Source organism: Perognathus longimembris, chromosome 14 (genome assembly GCF_023159225.1).
Source record: "Perognathus longimembris pacificus isolate PPM17 chromosome 14, ASM2315922v1, whole genome shotgun sequence".
Classification (NCBI taxonomy): domain Eukaryota; kingdom Metazoa; phylum Chordata; class Mammalia; order Rodentia; family Heteromyidae; genus Perognathus; species Perognathus longimembris.
Genome location: NC_063174.1, coordinates 45,539,138 through 45,558,446, shown reverse-complemented (window position 1 = coordinate 45,558,446; position 19,309 = coordinate 45,539,138). Strand labels below are relative to the sequence as shown.

Genomic DNA, 19,309 nt, shown 5'->3' with positions numbered 1-19,309 from the left:
AAACACTAGCCAAAGTCCACCAGAAACAAGATTCTCAAATCATGTTTCCTTAGCTTATGCTTTCAGAAGGAATCTGTGGTTTTTTGAATAGTTGTGCTTTTACACTTGTAGACTCAGATGCTTATTTCTTTTCTCTTGTAAGTGAGGTAGATTTAAGGCAACTTTGCCTTAATTAATATTATCAATGCAAGAGGACAGAGCAGAGCACCATTGGAACAGTCTTCTATTTATGATTTCACACAGATGAAAAAATAAATTATGTACTAGTGACTATGAAATGCAATCTTCCCTACTTCTTTCTGAAGTATCTCCCAGAGATTAGAGCTTTATGAGTCCTCTTTAAGAAAATTAACTGGACCACATAGGCATATGGAAGGTTCTGGAATGACTATGCTGACAACAGAGTCTCCATGATCTTGGAATTGTTTGGTAGAATCTAAGAGGGGTGGTATTCTGAGGCCTTCATATAGGACAAAATATTGATGTGCTGACATATCGATAAAATATATTCAAGGCTCAAACAGATTTGGTGATGAGGCCTTTGGGTTTTTTACAGAGCAAAAAGCATCGTTCTTATAGCTAAGTGTCACGAATGATAAAGTCCAAATACATTGGCACAAAATTATCTCCTCTAATTTGTATTTTCAATAATGAGCAGGGATTATTATGCCTCATCCTAGTCTAATCAATTCTGCCAGGCTGCTGGCTTTCCTCCACAAGTACATATTTACACACTCTTATAAACGGAGTGTCAACAGATTTATAATTCACTTTTATAGTCTTGATAAAAGTAAAAGGAATTGGGTTATCAGTGGCCCATACCTATAATCCTAGCTACTCAGGTGGCTCCAAATTAAAGATCACCATTGAAAGCCTCTCCAGGTAGGACAGTCCATGATACTCTTATCTCTAATTAACCACCACTACCAACAACAAGAACAAGAACAGAGGTAGAACTGTGGATCAAGTGGTAGATCAGGAGCCTTGAACATGAAAGTTCAGGGACAGTGCTCAGGCCCTGAGTACAAGTCCCAGAACCAGCACACAAAAAAGAAAAGGTAAAAGGAAAGCCATATAGGTAACAATGCAGTTACTACTATACTCCAAGGAAAAGAAACGCAACTGAGAGAAAAGCTTTTGGTGTGGGCTCTTCCCCATAGCTTCATTCTCAGAGAGCAGAGGTTCTATGAGAATTAAGAGGTACATTCACTGTCCATTCTTCTGCACCTTGAAGCCCACTCTTCTCCACAAGTATTAGCTTCTTTTTTTTTTTGGCCAGTCCTGGGCCTTGGACTCAGGGCCTGAGCACTGTCCCTGGCTTCTTCCCGCTCAAGGCTAGCACCTGCCACTTGAGCCACAGCGCCGCTTCTGGCCGTTTTCTGTATATGTGGTGCTGGGGAATCGAACCTAGGGCCTCGTGTATCCGAGGCAGGCACTCTTGCCACTAGGCTATATCCCCAGCCCAAGTATTAGCTTCTTAGTTTATAGAAAGTGGTTAAGGAATTTCACCTAGTCTACTCCCATTTATGCATTTGCCACAGGAGGGAAAGCCAAAAACTGACAATTTCCATGGCTTAGTACCTGGATCCCTGTGTAACATTAAATCCTCCTGTGGTCAGTGAGAATTTGGTCTTAAAAAAAAGACTACAGGATCAGCCATTCCTACAAAGAAAAAGCCATTTGCTCCTTTGCTTCCCACAGAGTTAGTCGAATATATTCTGACAGAAACAAAACAAGTCTGCCAAAACCTGTGCAAATAGAACTATCCTTTCACCAACAATAAACAGATCTATTCTTGAACTATAGAGAGTCATAATAGAAATATATATTGCCTTTTATCTTCTTTTCAGTGAATGGAGTGAGGTGTCAGGAGTTATTGCTTTAATATCAGCAGAGAAGTGCTATTTTTCTCTTTTGAGCATGAGCATCGGTATGCATGTAACTGCACGTGTGATTATAAGACTGCTATGCCAGCCAGGTTCTTGGCAGCCTTTGGAAAACACATAAAATTGGCTGATAACATCTTCTATAGCTACAGCTTCAAATTGTTCCTATGGAATCATGTAAGTTGCTGTCTAGATTTCTGCTCAAACAATAGGGAAGTAGAAGATAGTACACACTTAATTGTACCTAACTTGCAGCAACTTAATTCAGAAAAATGGGAATCACTAAGAGACTTAATTGATTATTGATTTTTAAGTTTACAGTGTCCATGTTAGAGGGATGCCAAAGATTCAATTGAGCTTTGGATAATGTTTTAAAGTTAAGAAACAGAAAGGGCATGTACAGATGTACTGGGGTTTTTACAAACACTAACCAAGCTAGGGGTAATTTCCCCATAAGCAACTGGAATGTCTTATTTTATGCCAGAGCATTTAAGGCTAATAACTCGATTAACCTCCTACCCCCTAATAACTAGATTTATGAAATGCCAAGGGACTCAGCAAAGTATTATGCTTTAGCTTGGATATAATTACTTTAAAATAGAAAAACAAAAAACCCTTACCACAAAACTAAGGACTTCCTGCATAGCTAAATTAAAACCTTCACATTTTTTTTCTAATGTAATTAGTATCTTGGTCAAATATAAAGGAAACAAAATGGACCAAAATGACAGATGATTAATCAAGACTTAATATCAAACAAAAAGACTGCATTTCACATGGATTAGTTGAATTTGTAGCTTCAATTGCCCTTGATTTAATGATACCCATTGGCCTCAATAATGAACAATTCATGTTCTAGCAAAGCCATCTGGAGGATATGAATAGAACTGAACCAGGATACAGTCTTTCCCAATGATAGCAAATTTTTCCTTTTTTCTCTTTTCCCTTTCTGCTATTTGAAAAGAGAAGGTAATAAAATGAGAGGAGGGAGAATATCATATTAAAATTGTAATCCATTTTTCATTGTGAATAACAGCTTTACCATTTCAGTGAAAAATATGGGACATTATAACCCGCGAGTACCCTAAGACTTTTACAACTCCTTTAGCAGTGAATTCATTTTGCCCTATACTTGGGTCTTATTATGATAAGCATCTTCAGGCATGCTTCCTTCAAACATAGTAATTCAAATTCTTTAACGGCATGGAGCACTGGCCATGATAGTTATATTTCAAAGACAAAAAACTGCAAAAGTGATTGGTATGCATAGAATGGCTCACCTGAATGCTGGCTGTGGAACGATTCTTGCGGGTTGTGGTAGTTGCCATTGTGGTGGTGGTTTCCATGACAGTAGTGGACATTTCTGGTGGCATGGACGTTGTCTGTGTCGTTCCCAAGATTGATGGGACTTCTCCCACTAGCCGGACACTTCCATTGATTTTAATATTAGGGTTGTTCTCAGCTGCCATGTTCAGTACTTTCAAACCATCATAATAAAGCCCAGAGAGCTGACCTTGGAAGAGGCGTCCTTTGTCCTTTCCACCAATGGCTATTTGCGCCTGGGTGTTGAAGATGGTTAGCTGCCGGCCTAGTGGGTTGGGTGGAGGAAATATTATTATTTTTGTACATATTCCACATTGACTTACCTGGTTTGCATTAACCGAGCATTAAGAGAGGCTCCCTTGAGCAATTAAAGTGGGGGAAAAACATGGATGAGAAATATTCAGATCAACACTGGCAAGCAACATTTTGTTATGGTTATCTCTTCCAGTGTCTAGCTGACAGGCCTGTATAATATGAATAATCTAGTCTTTATTTTATATTGTTAGAAAGAAGATACTTTGGTTCAATGATGAGAGCAGTTAGCTTGGATATATAATTAAGAATGAGAGCAATATCTAAATGAGGTGATGGGTAGAGTGAGTCGGAGATACCTACTACTTTTTTATGCTACAAATTAACACAACAATAAAAAAGAGTGATTTATGGCAACAAAACTCAGTGATGAATGTGAACACTGGGTTTAAAAAATGAGGGTTGATATACTCTGTTAACTGAAATTAAGAGACATTGATTCATTACATGCTTATAAACACGGACATTATAGTCATCAAATACATAATTTCACATAAATCTTACTAGTAAATAATAGTATATCTCTACTGACTGTTTACTAACATGATGACCAATACATATCTACTAATTTGAGAATGCAGAATTTATGTTCCTATAACTAGGCTACAACCACATAGCCATGGTCATATGACTGTGACTTATGGCCATAATATTTGGTGTTGAAGCAGCTCCTCAACTAGGGGTAGGGAGCGGTAGGAAGCTGTCATTTAGCATCAATGAATTTTTAAAGGCAAAATGAGTATTGATGGAGAAAACAACACACAAAATTCCTTAAATGACATAGAAATATGTTAATGGATTGGAAAATACCAGTAATTTGTCTTACTTGGAGTTTCTATCTGGGGATCATTTATACTTCTGTGATAAGAAAACTATCAACATGAAATCATGGCAGAATAGCATATAGAACAACAGTACTCAAGTCATCTTACTCCTGACTATTTCTACTAATTCAAAAACAATCTATCTCAATCTAGATCTTTCCTGGGGAAAAATAACAGCATTTAGAACTCATTACAATTTATCATGATAGCACCAGGTTAAAAGTTCTTTCTTAGTATTATTTCTGTCAGCGTTGTCATAAGGAGAAAAGGTAAAAATACTAATGGAATTGAATACATCCCTTCCAAGTCTTTCTCCAGTCAATGTGAAAGCCATGGTTCTACTCATTCTTAATCCAGTCATCTAGTATATTAATCATAAATACCTGGAAACAATTTCCTGTTATTATTGCCTGCTTAATAAAAGGAGATAATACTTCTAAGACTCTGAGGTTTACAGCCTGTAATTTCCTGAAGAGGGGTATACTATAGTGTCTGGGCCCCTGATCTCTCCTACTATCTATCACCAGGTTTTCAAGGCTACGCAATGTTTAGCTACCCTTAAATTTCTGGTATATAATGTGAAGTACCTTTTCAAGCTACAGTAGTTTAGAAATGAGGAGACAGAAGGGAAACTGCTCAAGGTGGATTCTATACTAGAGGCAGCCTTACACATCGGACAACTTGTAAGAGCCTATTGCAAAGAAAGATTTATAAATAACACCTGTTCAGAAAATTGGGAACCTTATCAGAGAATTTTGTTATAGTGAAAATGACTGGCCCTTTATAAAAATCTCTGGTCCAGAGGAAAGGGATCTATAGGCTTAACAGAATTGTCTAGACCCCAAGGGTGAAGGGAACCAGATCAAATAGATTCTGTGATGGTCCCCTCACTTCCTTTAGTATTTTTCTGGCTTTTGGCCTGATGAGATGAAGCATAACACTTAATGCACAGTAACACAGGCTAATAGATTGGGGTTCATATGACTCATGATTTTATTTTGGACAATAGCTTATTTTTAAAAATGGGAGCCCTAAGCTTACTAAAATAGGAATGGTATGATGGATGAGGACAAGAAATGCTTCCTGAACTTTGCATAGGCATTTGGAGATACTTGCAGCAACTTGGAAAAAGCTGCTAATGCTTCTAATAGGAAATTTCTAGGGCAAAAAAATCATTATCTCCACACTAGAAACTCCAAGGCCAAGATATCTCTTCCATGCACACAATTATTTCTCATTCATAATCTTCATGTACATCTTTTTAAAATGTTATGCAGCATTAGTGGTTAGTTAATGGGGAATAATCTGATTATAGAATATTTTATATTTTAATATTCTTGGAACTGCTTTACGATGATAATCTCTATAAGGGTTCTCATCTGACTTTCTTAGTATATTCATTCTGGCAATGCTAACAAATAAAAAGAGGGTCTGAGAAAACTGAAATTCAAACCTGAATTACACTGGCTGGAAATGATGGATTTCTTTCATTCTCATTGCTAGGGTTTACTCCATATAGTGCTCTTTGCTTATTTGAGATTGACCCAAGAATTTGAAAAGGCTAGATGTATTTAGGATTTATAAGACTAAATTGCTGCTTCATTCCTGGTTATCACTGATTTAACTAATCGTTTCTTGTAACTGAAATACTGGTGGGTGACACAGGAAAGGGGTTGCCTATGCTTCCATTTTCCATCATGATGCAGGAAGCATTTGGGTTTCTATTTTCTTGTCTGTTTCTTTTTCCTTAAAACTTTCTGCCAGACCTCTGTATATTGATTTAGATGCTTAGTAACAAAGCTAGAAATCATTGAAAGAAGAGTGCCCACTCTGTCTCTTACCATTCCTTCTTCTGACTGGTTTAGCTCTCTCAATTAGGTAGAGAAGAGTGCATAAATGAGAAAAGCCATCACTAGTTTCTGCCAATAAATCAAGTGAAAGTTTCTCTTTCAATCATTTTCCCAAGAGATTACAAAATCAGTGCCAGATCTCATTCTCATTATTATTAGTCCTTAGTATTGATGATTTTTTAAATAAATGAGTATTATATATTTATATACGTACATTGACACATATATGTTTATGTGTGCAAGTATGTATGAATATATTTATATTTTAGATATTTATATATATTCATACATATGTACACCCAAGTTTGATAAATGGTATTTCATCAATAATATAAAATTTGGTTATCAAATTAGTATAGAATTGAAGTGAGGGCTTTTTGTTTTGTTTCAAGTATGTATCCTCCTAAAAGTTCTTCACTGTTACCTCATTTGGACATCAAATTCACACATGTTTAAATTAAATCTTTGCTTGTCCCCAGTCAGTGTCACACAAAGACTAATTAACTGAAGCTCAGAACACCCTTGGGGAATAGGCAGTATTATTTCTCCTCTCCACAGAGGGGAAACCTGAGACATAGAAAGTTTAAGTGGATTGTGTAAGGTCAAAAAGTCAGTCAATAGTAGACAGAGACAGAAAACAGATTTGGGAATGCTGTTACCTAACTCCCTTCCCTGAAGCCAGAAATAATTCAGCAGAGGCATTAAGTACTTCCTAATACATCTGTCTAATCATCCTCTGTCTTTCCCTTTTCAAACTCCATTGTCTTTAGAGGGTCTTTCAGTACATGTTTTCTGTTCCTTCTTGGAGCAGTCAGCTAGGCAGTGGAAGAGCTAAAGCAATAGAACAAATGTTCCTCTAATTACATAAAAAAGTAATTTCAGCCGAAATCATATAGAAGAGAACCTTAAGAATTTGCATGAAGTCTTTTCAATATTTATGCATCGATAACATATATATTTGATTAAGAAACTAAGATACCTCCCTCCATCCCACTTCAACCACCCCTTCCCCATCCAGCCCTTCACTTCTGTATCCAAATGAATCTTTCTCTATGAAAGCCAATTGATAAGGTTGCTATCAGAAAGAAAACTAAAAGCTTACTAATTGCTTTATAATGGTTTATACAAATGAAAATGCCTGGCATGCTATTAAACTTAGATTTTAAAAGGCAATGGAGTAAAATAAACAGTATTAAACGTAAAATTAAATGAAACAAAAAAAAGTTCTCTCAGGCACATGAGACTCAGACATGCATCTAGTTGCCTTTTCCTTTTTCAAAGTGAGGTGATCATTGTCGTTATTGTTAAAGGGACTTTATGAGCTAGTGATTACAAAACAAAATTATTTGCTTTTTAGAGTTATTCTTAATTTATTTTTAATTAGACCACATATGTGGGGGAAACAGGGCAAACAGTTAAGACTTGGTGAGGATTTTCCATGTTCAAAGCTCTGCCTATCTTCATCCAATTTAAAACTATCACCAATGCTGGTTCCTTAAGTGAGATAGTATATAAAAGCCCCAAGTACCCTTTTCCAGGAACTCAATCAAATATCAATAAATTTTAAAGATTCACTTTAGGTCTTGAGATAAAAGCAGCATACACGGGTTCAGGCAAGTACAGAATAGTTTTCAGAGATGGAGAATTTTCTTCACTGTATAATAATAGTTTATCAAATATCTCCACCAGGAGTTACTAGCACTGACTTTTCATTCAGAGTGGTTTCCTTTTGCAAAGCAGAAGCAATTGTTTTGCCTTTCATGAGCCTTTCTCTTATCCAACTAATTGTCTTAGCCACTTACACTTTGGTTGCACAAAATAAATAAATAAATAAAATACAACAGGGTAGAACACAACCAGAGTATAAAACAAATTTTGTGTTGTTTTGTTGCAGGCAGAAACTAGAATGTAATTAATCTGGCATAAAATTCAGCCTCCAGTGAATTTAGAGGCAAAAATTCATCTTTTTCATTCTTTGTTTAAAAACACATTGCTTCCTTTATGACATTTGTTTTAAGCAGTTTAAGTTACAACAGTCTTTTTTTTTTTTTAGTTAGCAGATAGTAAAGCCAAAAGAGCCTCAAGATATGAGTTTAAAAGATACTTTTGAAATTTCTTTAGAAAGCTACAGTGTGTGAGGGAATTTAAAGCAAATTAACAAATAATGTCATGCAGTGGTTAAATTGCCATAATACATTTCTGTTTGTTTTTTTTAGAGGTTCCTGTAATTTCTTGTTTGTGCATGTCCCACTGACAGCAGGCTAGTGTTAGTCCCTTTAACTGTGTTTTAATGGCAATGTATTATAGCATGATTTATCAACATATGGCAGGTGGAAGCTGACACAAATTATAATGAAAATTAAAACAGTCATTTATGCAGCAGGCGATTATCATTTAAGGAACATTTATTTGCAGGCTTTAAAAATGAGGGTTTAGAATCAAATGATTTTAAAATGAAAGTTTTAACGACGGTTACCTTTTTCCTGTAGCCACTCTTCTACGGGCCGGTTATATTTGAAGGGGATTTTCTGTTTTACCATTTGGAAGCGTTCATTATCAGTGTTGCCTTTAAAGTTTAAAAAACAGCTTAAAGAACAATCTGAAAAGTCAATAAGTCATTACAAAAAAAGCATCCTAGGTTTTTTTGGTTTGTTTTATGACATTTTTTAGAGATAGCTATCAATTTATCTTTAGTGGAGGTGGAGTTGAAGTCACTCTGCCTTGGCGGACATGTTTGAGGTCAGGTTAATCTCAGCTAGGCACTATTTCATCATGTTGGCATGGAAAAGATTTGATTGTTTACAGAAACGGAGTTCATTCGTTCTGTCTTTGTTTCAACCCAATCACAACCTAATTGATCCAATTGAGACACAGAGATCTCCTCAGCCTATGAGCAATATATCTGACACATCATTCTCACAATGTCATAATGGAGCTTGCATACCCCACTATGACTAAAATGTGTCTCTATGGGAAGCACAGGAATCTATCCTGTATTCTCCTTTCAAGAATTTGTAGTGTCTCTTCTTTTTAGCAGAGGGAGCCAAGGAAGAAAACAGAAATCCTGATGATCAAGAGAGATATCTTACTCCATTTACAAGACCCTGCTTATATACCACCTCCAATCTCCTTAGATCTTGATTCCTTTCTCCAGATTTGTTGCAGATTTAAAAGCTACAAATGGTTACCACTTCATTATGTCTCTCTCTTCCTGTCTTTTTCCTTTTCTCACTTCCTGTCTCTTTCTCCTCTCCTCTATTCTATTCTCTTCTCTCCTATTCTCCTCCACTGTCTCCTCTTCCTCCTCCTGGTCCTCCTCCTTCTACTTCCTCCTCAACTTCCTCCCTCTCTTGTGTGTCTCTCTTTGTCTCTCTTTCTTTCTCATCTTCCTATGAGAGACTCTTTTTATACAAGTAATCATTCACAAGGGCCATTCGGGATATTTCTTTGAAGCATGAAACACCTAATTTGTTTCAAGGCTCAAACATAACCTTTAACTGCTAGTGTGCCTCTTCTTCCTTTAGTAACTGTTATTACCACTCCTGAATGGTTTCTCTAATTAGGAGAGACACAGAGAGTGGTGTTGTAGAGATATGCCCCTAATGAGTATGCTTCAAATAACAAAATAATGAAGCCATGCTTTGGGGGAACTGTTCTATCTCATCAGCCAGCCCCACATTGATCTAGCAGAAACTAGTGAATGGTAATTCATCATTTTTGATGCATGGTCCTATACTGGAACTTAGGGAACTCAATTCCAAATTACTAATATTTTTTAAAAAATGAAATAAAAATCCCTGAACAGGTAGCTTAGAAACAATTTACTAAGAACTGTGAAAGCCAGGAAGAATAGTAGGCTTAAACACAACATTGGACCAAGTGAATAAAATCATGCCACAACATTTTCAAAATGTAGGCCCATTATGTCCATCATCATTGGATAAGAAAATGTGTGTGTGTGTGTGTGCGCGTGTGTGTGTGTGTGCTGTGTTCCTAAATGCATGTGTGTTTGTATATTGAGGAGATATGCTATATTGGGAATAATGGTTTCCCACTGGCTTCTCCATGAAGAAATGATTCCAAGAAGCTGTCTCTTCCTTTATTTTTTCCTATGATTATTTTTGAAGAAAGGCTCATGACAAAGGCAGCTATGGAGCTGTTTTGAGCCGACTTTGTAGAGCCTTATGTGGCTAGCATGAAGTATAACATACTAACATAAAAAGGAAGTTAGGGGTGTGGTGTAGCCCAGGGGTATAACACTTGTCTACCATGCTTAAAGCCCTTGGGTTAATTTCAGTACTGAAAAACAAGCAAACAAAAACATACCAAAAGGCTAATGTAACAAAACAGAAAGAGAATTTTATAGTTTTGGATCACCAGGAACAATTTTTTCTCAAAGTAGCCTATCTTAAAAAAGAAAATGGAATGAGGAGGAGATGGTAGGCAAAAAGGAAAAACTAGAGAAAAAAAAACTTTATTTCTTGGTATTTCAATAAGCCTATATTGAAGGAAGTTAATTTTGCCCATTGTTATAGTTACTCATTTTTAATGATTTTTCCTGGTATATCTAGGTACTTAGAAGTCTATTAATCCAAAATAAAGTTGTATATACTTTCAAGTATTATCTAAAAACAGAATGCACTTTTCTGAAAAGTGCCTATATTTAATAGAATAAAAATTAAAAGAATAACCTTTAATCCTACCCAGCAGGTGGTCAATATGGTAAGGAATGTTATTGATTCTCTGAAGTTTTAGGCACAATGGAATACTATACCAAGAAACTGAACTATGTCGGATTTGCCTAGATTAAATTTTATTAGTTTGGATTTTCTCTATTTATCCTGGTTGGTTCCAACCTTAAGTAGAAATTCTACTTATTGTGGAATAAATTGGTGAAGTCAGTGACAAATATAAAATTATATGTTCTTAGTAACAAGAAGAGAATAATAAGATCTAGCCAAAATTCCAAAGTGCTGCAGTTCCAGATACATTATATTAATTAATGAGCTGTGAATTGATTTGCATACATAAAGCCTCTTGGCCCTGCTAAAGATCCCGTCACTCATCCAACACTCTTTTAAACAGGAAGCACCATAGAGACTTATTTTGGAGTATGGTATATAGTAGAAAAATAAAAGGAAAAGGTTGACTAACTATGAAGTACTGTAGTGGGAGGACAGCATAGCTGTGATTCAACCTTGACCCTTGTAAAAATAAATGATCCAGAGTCATTCTCCTCCACCTCAGCTTTAAAGACATTTAAAATACATTTTAAGTTTTCCACGCCAGACTGATAGTATCTGGCACCAAGGACAGCGATCTAGCATGCTGTTAAAAGTTGTGAAAGATGGAAGGTCATTTGAAAAACCAAATTGGTTTAAATCACCACATTAGTATTGTTCTTAATATCTTTTCATTGTTTTTGTTGGGTTTCAATTTTAATTTAGGTCAAACACTTGAAAGAATTGTTTTAGAAATCTGTGCATGAGAATGAGTTCATTTGCCCTGAGCCCCATTTACTAGATTAACTGAAGAACAGACAGCTTTTTCTATGAGAATTCATACACACGACTATTCCGTACACTGAACAAACGTCATCAAATTCATACACATCCTTATTAAATCCTCAATCACATTCAGTTGTATATTTCAAAGAGCAACCAGTATGAAAACTTGAACAAAGAATGAAATCAATTCTTCAACACAAATAATGCTATATTCAAGACAGCATGTCCTTACGAATAGTAATGTCATAATACCATTAAAAGGTGACATAGCTACATGACTAATTTTATAAGAAAATGCAATAACTAGTTCTTAACTATATAGAGAAATCAACAATGCACAAAGAGATCTTCAAATACACAGTTCTTAAATTAACAGTGAACTTGATACCAACATGCAACAATTTTAAGGAAAAAATAATTACATTTTATTCTACTTAAATATGTATGTATTCATTCTTTCTAGTTTGGGTAAAGAATTGAGATTTCTACCCAATTGGTTCTCTATAGACTATTGGCTCTACGATCAGTGTTTCAACTCTTGGAGACATGTATAAAATGCACTGTTGAATTGTAACATTGTAGAGCAAAACACTCTGATTTGAAATTACTGTGGCCTGACTGGTTCATATACACAGATCCAACCTTTATGCAGAACTACCTCCTATTTCCTACATCTTGCTGGATCAATTTAGGATGAAAGGGAATTGAAGTACAAGAAGTCCCTGACTTACATCAGTCTATTCTGATATACATTAGAAACTTGCTAACCGCCCTTCAAATGTAAAATATTTTCAAGTGAAGAAGAACTGAAGGATAGAAAAGAAGATGACAAGATCAACATTATTCTTATGCTTTTTTTTTTTGTCACACGTACTTTACTTTACTAGAAGTTTTCTTAAGCCCTTAGTGATATAATGCAAGAGTAAAGGACAATAGGTTGTGGACACAAATCTGGTTTTGATTTCTAATTCCATTTATAAATTAATGTTACCTTGGACAATGGCTTAGGTTTTCTTCCCCCTCATTTCTCACTTTACTATAGTATTTAGTATAGGAATCACTATGTGTGTGTGTGTGTGCACATACATACAAATATAACCTGAAATAGTAAAAATTGAGTTTAAACAATTAATATTGATAATCTTCAACTATCTTATTACCAGAATGAAGCATGCTAGTTCCATGATAGGATCCTGTTGTCTTAAAACCTTTGAAAGTCTTCCATTTAAAACAGGGCTGAATGCTGGTGACTCATATTGCTAATCCTACTTACTGAGGAGGTTGCAATCTGAGGACTACTACAATTCTTAACCAGTCTAGGCAGACAAATACATGAGATTCTGATATCCATTAACCACCAAAAACACTGAAAGTAGAGATGTGGCTTAGTACTAGACTGCTAGTCTTTGGTAAAAAAGACAAGCAGGAATGTGAGGCCCCGAGTTCAAGCCCTAGTACTGGCATAAAAATAAATGAACAACAAAGTCACAACTATCTCCTATTGGTTTCATAAAGGCTACCTTGTCAAGATTAGCTTACCATGAAAAATCAAACCTCCAAAGCAGCTTTTATATTCCCAACTGTTATAATTCTGTATTATCAAAACTATACTTGGCTAATTGCATTTCCAAAAACAATAATTTTCTAAAATGGCCAAAAAGAGTAATTCAGACATTGAAAAATGTGATTTCTTGGTCTAGTCACAGATAATGATGATATACTAGGGCTAAGTTGAGGATGAGTAGCTTAAAGTTTCTGGCAATTTGCACCAGGTTGGCAAAAAATATTGTTTTGCAAGTACACTATTAATACACCTGAAATGTTGGCAAGCATGTGGACATGCTAATAGGCAAAGTGTAACAACATTCACCTGCATGAAATTAATGTCAGAGGTATTTTGCATTTTGTTTTGAGCCACTGAAACAAAGAAAGGAAAAGTTTTCCTTTGTTGCTTTGTTGACAGTAAAAAATTAAGAGTGTGTGTCTAATGAACAGCCAGAGACTGAATAGTATGCACAAGAGCTAGAGGCAGAAGAAAATCAATGCAGTAGGCTCCAGTAGTGTGCTAGTTCAGAGGTTCTTATCATGCCTCTGTCCCCAAAGAGCACTTGGTGAGTTTCACAGCAAATATATGACACTAAAGAAAAGGACCTCAGGAAACTCTCTGAACTTGGCTTTGGCTGTATTCTTGGCAGTGGCCCAGAGCATCTCTCTTAGAGTCAGGAAAAAAAGTGTGCTACCCAAAGGGCATCTTAGAGTGCAAGTGATGGATGGACCTCACTGAAGAACTAATACCTTGTATTTATAAAGTGCCTTTCAACCAAGGAGCTCAAAATGCAATTATAAGCATCATCTCATTAATCCTCACAACACACCTTTGGGGCTACAGAAGGAAAAAAAAGGAACTATTTATATTTTGTGAGCCTTGATCCTTTAGTGTACCAAGGGAAAGAAATTAGTCTCTTGGAACACAAACCTGATCTGTTGGGAGAAGGGAATTAATAGGCCCAGAGCACAAGGGCATTATTAAGTAAGGGAGCTTTTGTGGACTCGCTTAAGTGGTTTCCTGGTTCAGGGAAAGCCAACTCTTGTAAGTGACAAGAGGCTGACCCTGGAAAGCAGTGTGGATCAGCCAGGCTGATCTGGCTGAAAAAGCTCACTTACACATGTCTTTTGGTTATGTTTGGAAAGGAAGCAAACATGGACATATTGTTGTCTTTCTATACCAAAGACATAGTATCAGTCTACAATCCCCAGGATGCAGATGTTGAAGTTGATTTCTAGGTATAGCTGTATACCTGTTCGGCTGACTGAAAACAAGTTTTTCATGTACTCATGTTAAGAGTGAAAATTCTTTTATATCCTAAACATAAATCAAAGAGCCATTTCTATGAAAGTGCTATGAAGCTAAACACTACCTTGAGGCCATAATTAGAACATATATCACCAAATACTGTCTTTCTCTGAAGTTTGAGACCATCCTTAATTCTCAGCCTGGAGTTCGATTTCTTCAGTTTTTTTCAACTTTTCTCAACCTTCAATACTTTTAATCCAAGAGAGATGAATAAAAACCAGGTCCATGTAATCACATTATATTTGTTCTCATAGCTTAAAAGAATATATTCAGAAAATTTTTGATGGAAACTTCTTCTGTATGGTAGTTCAAGCTTGCATGAAATTCTTTATTTAAAAGCCATTCACAAAAATGACATGATACAAATTAACGTTGCATACACTGAAAATGTATTTGCTTTCTTTCTTCAAATGTTGTCATTTCTTTTCCTTTACTGAAAAATGCACTGAAATGGACCAGTTGACGTCAGTGTGTGGATTTTGTCTGGCACCTTTATGGTAAACATCCATCCCCTATTGTTAATGTGTTGGTATACCTTTAAGCTTTAGTTTTTTCATATGTAAAATAGGGATTGTAATAACAATTGCAACATGAGATTGTTGTGAGATGTAACTGAAAAACACTTAGCAAAGCCTATAGCAGACAAGCACTCAGCAGAAGATGTATTTTTTTTGTTGTTGGAATAAGCACTGAATTCAAAGAGTTAAACTTAAAAAGAAGGCACATATAGATTCTATGAAGAGCTCAAGTAGTATATATAATTCTTTACAAAGAATAAGCCAAAACAAAACAAAATAAGCATCAGGAAATGGGTACTTGAAAAAGGGAGGTCAGCCAAGAAGAGAGGGGTAGACAAATGAAGGAGAAAAACGGGGAGAAAGTTTAATAGGGAGGCCAGATCTGCCCAGTGCCATCATTAACTGTGGAGGGACTTCAGGTTGACTCCAGCTCAGATAAGAGCAGAAGCCAACTCCATCTCCACTAAGCCCTCCCCCACCCTATTCAGGGAAGCTCCCCCATTACTAGGTTAAGTTATGTAGATTGACTACCTGAGGCCTAGGAGCTTCTAGAGAACCTGAGTCCTCCTCTTTATTATGATAAGTTATGTAGATTGACCACCTGAGGCCTGGGAGCTTCGAGGGAACCTGCTATGAGTAGGCATAGAATGATAGGTTAGTTCAAATAGATATTATGAGACAGACTGTAACTCCATTGGCCACCTGTGTGCGGCCTAGCATGCTCTGTAAGTATTGTATCTTCATTGGTCACCTGCGTGTGACAAGTTTGTCTGTGATGTTTGCCTTATAACCAGGCTGGAAGGCCACACAGACACGCGGTTCCAGCTCCCGAGTCTGGGCCCTGATCCTGCACTCGTGGTCGGCAGTTTCGGCTCCCGAGTCTGGGCTGTGACCAAGGCCGGTCGTTTCACTTTTTGTTCACTTTTTTTTTTTTTTTTTTTTTTTGGCCAGTCCTGGGCCTTGGACTCAGGGCCTGAGCACTGTCCCTGGCTTCTTCCCGCTCAAGGCTAGCACTCTGCCACTTGAGCCACAGCGCCGCTTCTGGCCGTTTTCTGTATATGTGGTGCTGGGGAATCGAACCTAGGGCCTCGTGTATCTGAGGCAGGCACTCTTGCCACTAGGCTATATCCCCAGCCCTTTTGTTCACTTTTTACTTCCCCAATAAAACTGTCTTTTTGTCACCTTGTAGCTGGAGACTGTGTGGTGGACTCTTAGGGGAACCAGGAATCCCCTCCCTTGGGGGGGGGACCCCGTTTCATTGTAGCGAACCCCCACGCTACTTCAAAAGCAGTCAAGAATTTATTTTATATACAATAAAATGAAGAAAAATAAGGAAAGAGTGGGCCAAAGGAAGGGAAAAATATTGAAGGGATGACACAGATCAAGGAGCATAAACAGCTTTGTTAAATGGCAAAAAAAATTCAATATATAGCCTATAAAATTAAGAAAAGTAGGTTGAGAAGAGTAGATGAGAATGCTGAAATAAGTGTTGTTGAGCAAGATGTAACATATTTATAAACTGCTTCATTGAATGGAAACTCCTTTGTACAACTACTTAAAGATAATGCAAAGTATCTAAGAAATAGATCTTTATTCTACAATAAAAGAAGAAAGTATATTCCATGAGAATTGCTACTAAAAAAAAAGAAAAAAATATTTAGCGTTAACTTTTCAAATTTCCTTTACAAACTAAAGCTTCGATATTCTTTCTTCAGTCACTTGACATAGGATTTCCCCAGGGCCTTTTCTTATATTATTTATTTCATCCTTGTTACAAAAACCACAATACTATTAGGAGGTCCTTGATCCTTCCTTTCCTGTGTGCCTATACTCCATGTGAAAACACTGTTCCTCTCCATCTTGGTGTCTTTCAATTCTCTCAAACCAACTTCTTCCTTTCATTCTTCTTCATCCCCATCTCCTTTTATTCCCCTTGGGTTACATCTGTTTTTCTAAACAGAACTCCAAACTTAATGTTTCAAAGTCAGAAATGCTATGCGGGTATTTGCTACAGAATTTTGCTCATTTAAACTTGCATATAAAGGAGTCCCACAGTGCTCAGAAGACAAGTAGAGGAATTGGGACAATAAGATCACTGGATGGCACATAGGAAAATCACCACCCTCATGAACAGGAACGTCATATCCACATAGGCATCTGTGTTATTATAATAAAATCATGCCATAGTTATGGAATTTCTTGTGCTTCTCAAAAGGTAGAATTCTTTTAGATTGGGTTGGCTAGCTTTTACCATCACAACAAAATATCTAAGAAATTAGCTTTAAAAGATAAAAGTGTATTTGGGCTCACAGTTTTCGAGGTTCCAGTGTGAGATTTGGGGATGAGTCACATTTCCTTCAGGCTTTGAAGAGGCAGTAAGTACATCAGGACAGAAGAACATGACAGAGAAAACCTGCTGATTTCATTGACCAGGAAATAGTGGGAGAGAGAGAGGAAATGGGAATCCCACAGTCCCCTACAAAGTATGATCTCAATAACTTAACGATCTTTCATTAGATTATATCTCCTAAAGGCTCTCCCCTTGACACATTCCAAAATAGAGACATCCTGGTCCCATGTCTTTCACACATAAGGCTCTAGGGGGCATTGAAAACCCAATTGTACAATAGGCCAACTTCGAGTTCTAGGCCTATACATAGACAGAGATGCTCCTCTATATACAAGGGCATTCTGTCTTGATAAATCTGCCATGAACTGAAGTTATCATTAGTTGAAAACACATTTAAAACACAATATACAGAATGCCATAACTTATTAATATCTACCTTGTAAAGTATCAGTTCGTTCTCTTGGGGGACTATGTATTTGACTGGGAGCTACCATTTACTGTTTTTGCTCGGCATCAAGGGAGTATATCACAAACTGTATATTGAAACTGTAGATTGAAAGTATGGTTTCTATGGAATGTAAATCATGGTTGTGCCATAATAAAGTTTAACAAAAAGCTACACTGTTATATTTTTATACTATGTATGATATATGTTACTATTATATGTGTAGAGCCATCTGCGTGTTATTTTCAAGTATCTAAAGAATTATTGTTCCATATACCAATCTCCTATGGCTAGTTTGAAACAGGTTGCCTGAATTCCAGTCTTGCACCTTTATGCAGTAGGTTTATTTCCACCTGAAACTCAAGACAGTTTTCAACTGAATTGCTTCCCAATATGGTTAGATGATCCCACATTTCTATAATGTATTTTTTTAACTTCAGAGTAGGACTCTAACTATATCTTAGTAAATTCATTCATTTTGTTTCATAAACATGTACAAGTCTGATAAGGTAATGTTCACCTCTAGTTTTGTTAGTGTTTGTAGCAAAAGATACCTTCCTCAGCTTTGTGTCCTCAGCAAATGTAATTAGCTTAATGTTGGTATTTTCATTTTAGTCTGAAATTTTCAACAGGATAGGGAGATTATGGTGTGGCTTTAGAATGTCTACAAAGTCTTTGAAACTTTTCTCTAAAAGGTGACTGACTCTTGATTCTCCAACTTTGAAATTTTAGAGACGTGATTCAAAAAATAAAATGTGGTGGGGGTGACATATGGATTTAGAGATTACGTCATAAAAAGCAAGAGACTCTCCCTTTCTCTCTCTGGGATGACTCTTGCTGAGGGAGTAAGACCTTCATCTATTAAAGGTCTTAAAGTACATAAGGCAAAGAAATGACCCAGGAATGACAAAGGCAAAAAAGATGAGGTAGACAATACCTTACAGAGACACTTCCTGCCCACATATAGGCAAGGAGTCCATTACGCATTCGAATTTCCCAGGCCTACGTTAGCCTCTGTCTGCTGCCTTCACAGAAATCTTGGGTGAAACTTGATAAATACCTTGAGGCATAACCACTGAACTAAGCTTCTCCCAAAACATGACCTGTAGAAACTATAAAAGTAATCAGCTACAAAAGAATATAGAGCTAAAGTAAAAAGAGACCTTCATCTGATAGATGGTAGAGAAATCCCAGGATTCATTCATACCTCTTTTTGTGTTATACTTTAGGAGAGCAGGGCAGGAAGGACAATACTCAATGTATATTTATAGCATTCTAGTCCACCAATTTTGCTAATATTACCTAAAGGAAGTTATGCTAATTTGTTAAGGTTACTTTTGAGGAGCCCATGTTAGTCTCTGAACATTTCCAGGTTTTTTGTTGAACATGGTTAAATGTGAACCAGCTTTTCTAGCAAAAGAGACACTGGGGAATTTGTCT

The 19,309-nt window shown here is 36.5% G+C and overlaps 1 protein-coding gene across 9 annotated transcripts in view; it reads right to left on the bottom strand.

Moving 5' to 3' along the window:
• The window catches only part of Nrxn3 (neurexin 3), a 1,433,525-nt gene that overhangs the window by 132,545 nt on the left and 1,281,671 nt on the right, over window positions 1-19,309 (bottom strand). For 7 of the 9 annotated variants that reach the window (XM_048362219.1, XM_048362221.1, XM_048362224.1 and 4 more), the window contains 2 exons: window positions 8,672-8,761; window positions 3,167-3,474 (listed from right to left, as the gene is read on the bottom strand). In XM_048362219.1, the coding sequence (XP_048218176.1) occupies window positions 3,167-3,474; window positions 8,672-8,761 (398 nt within the window). The remainder of the gene's footprint in view (window positions 1-3,166; window positions 3,475-8,671; window positions 8,762-19,309) is intronic. The other 2 variants (XM_048362220.1, XM_048362223.1) reach the window with 1 other exon arrangement.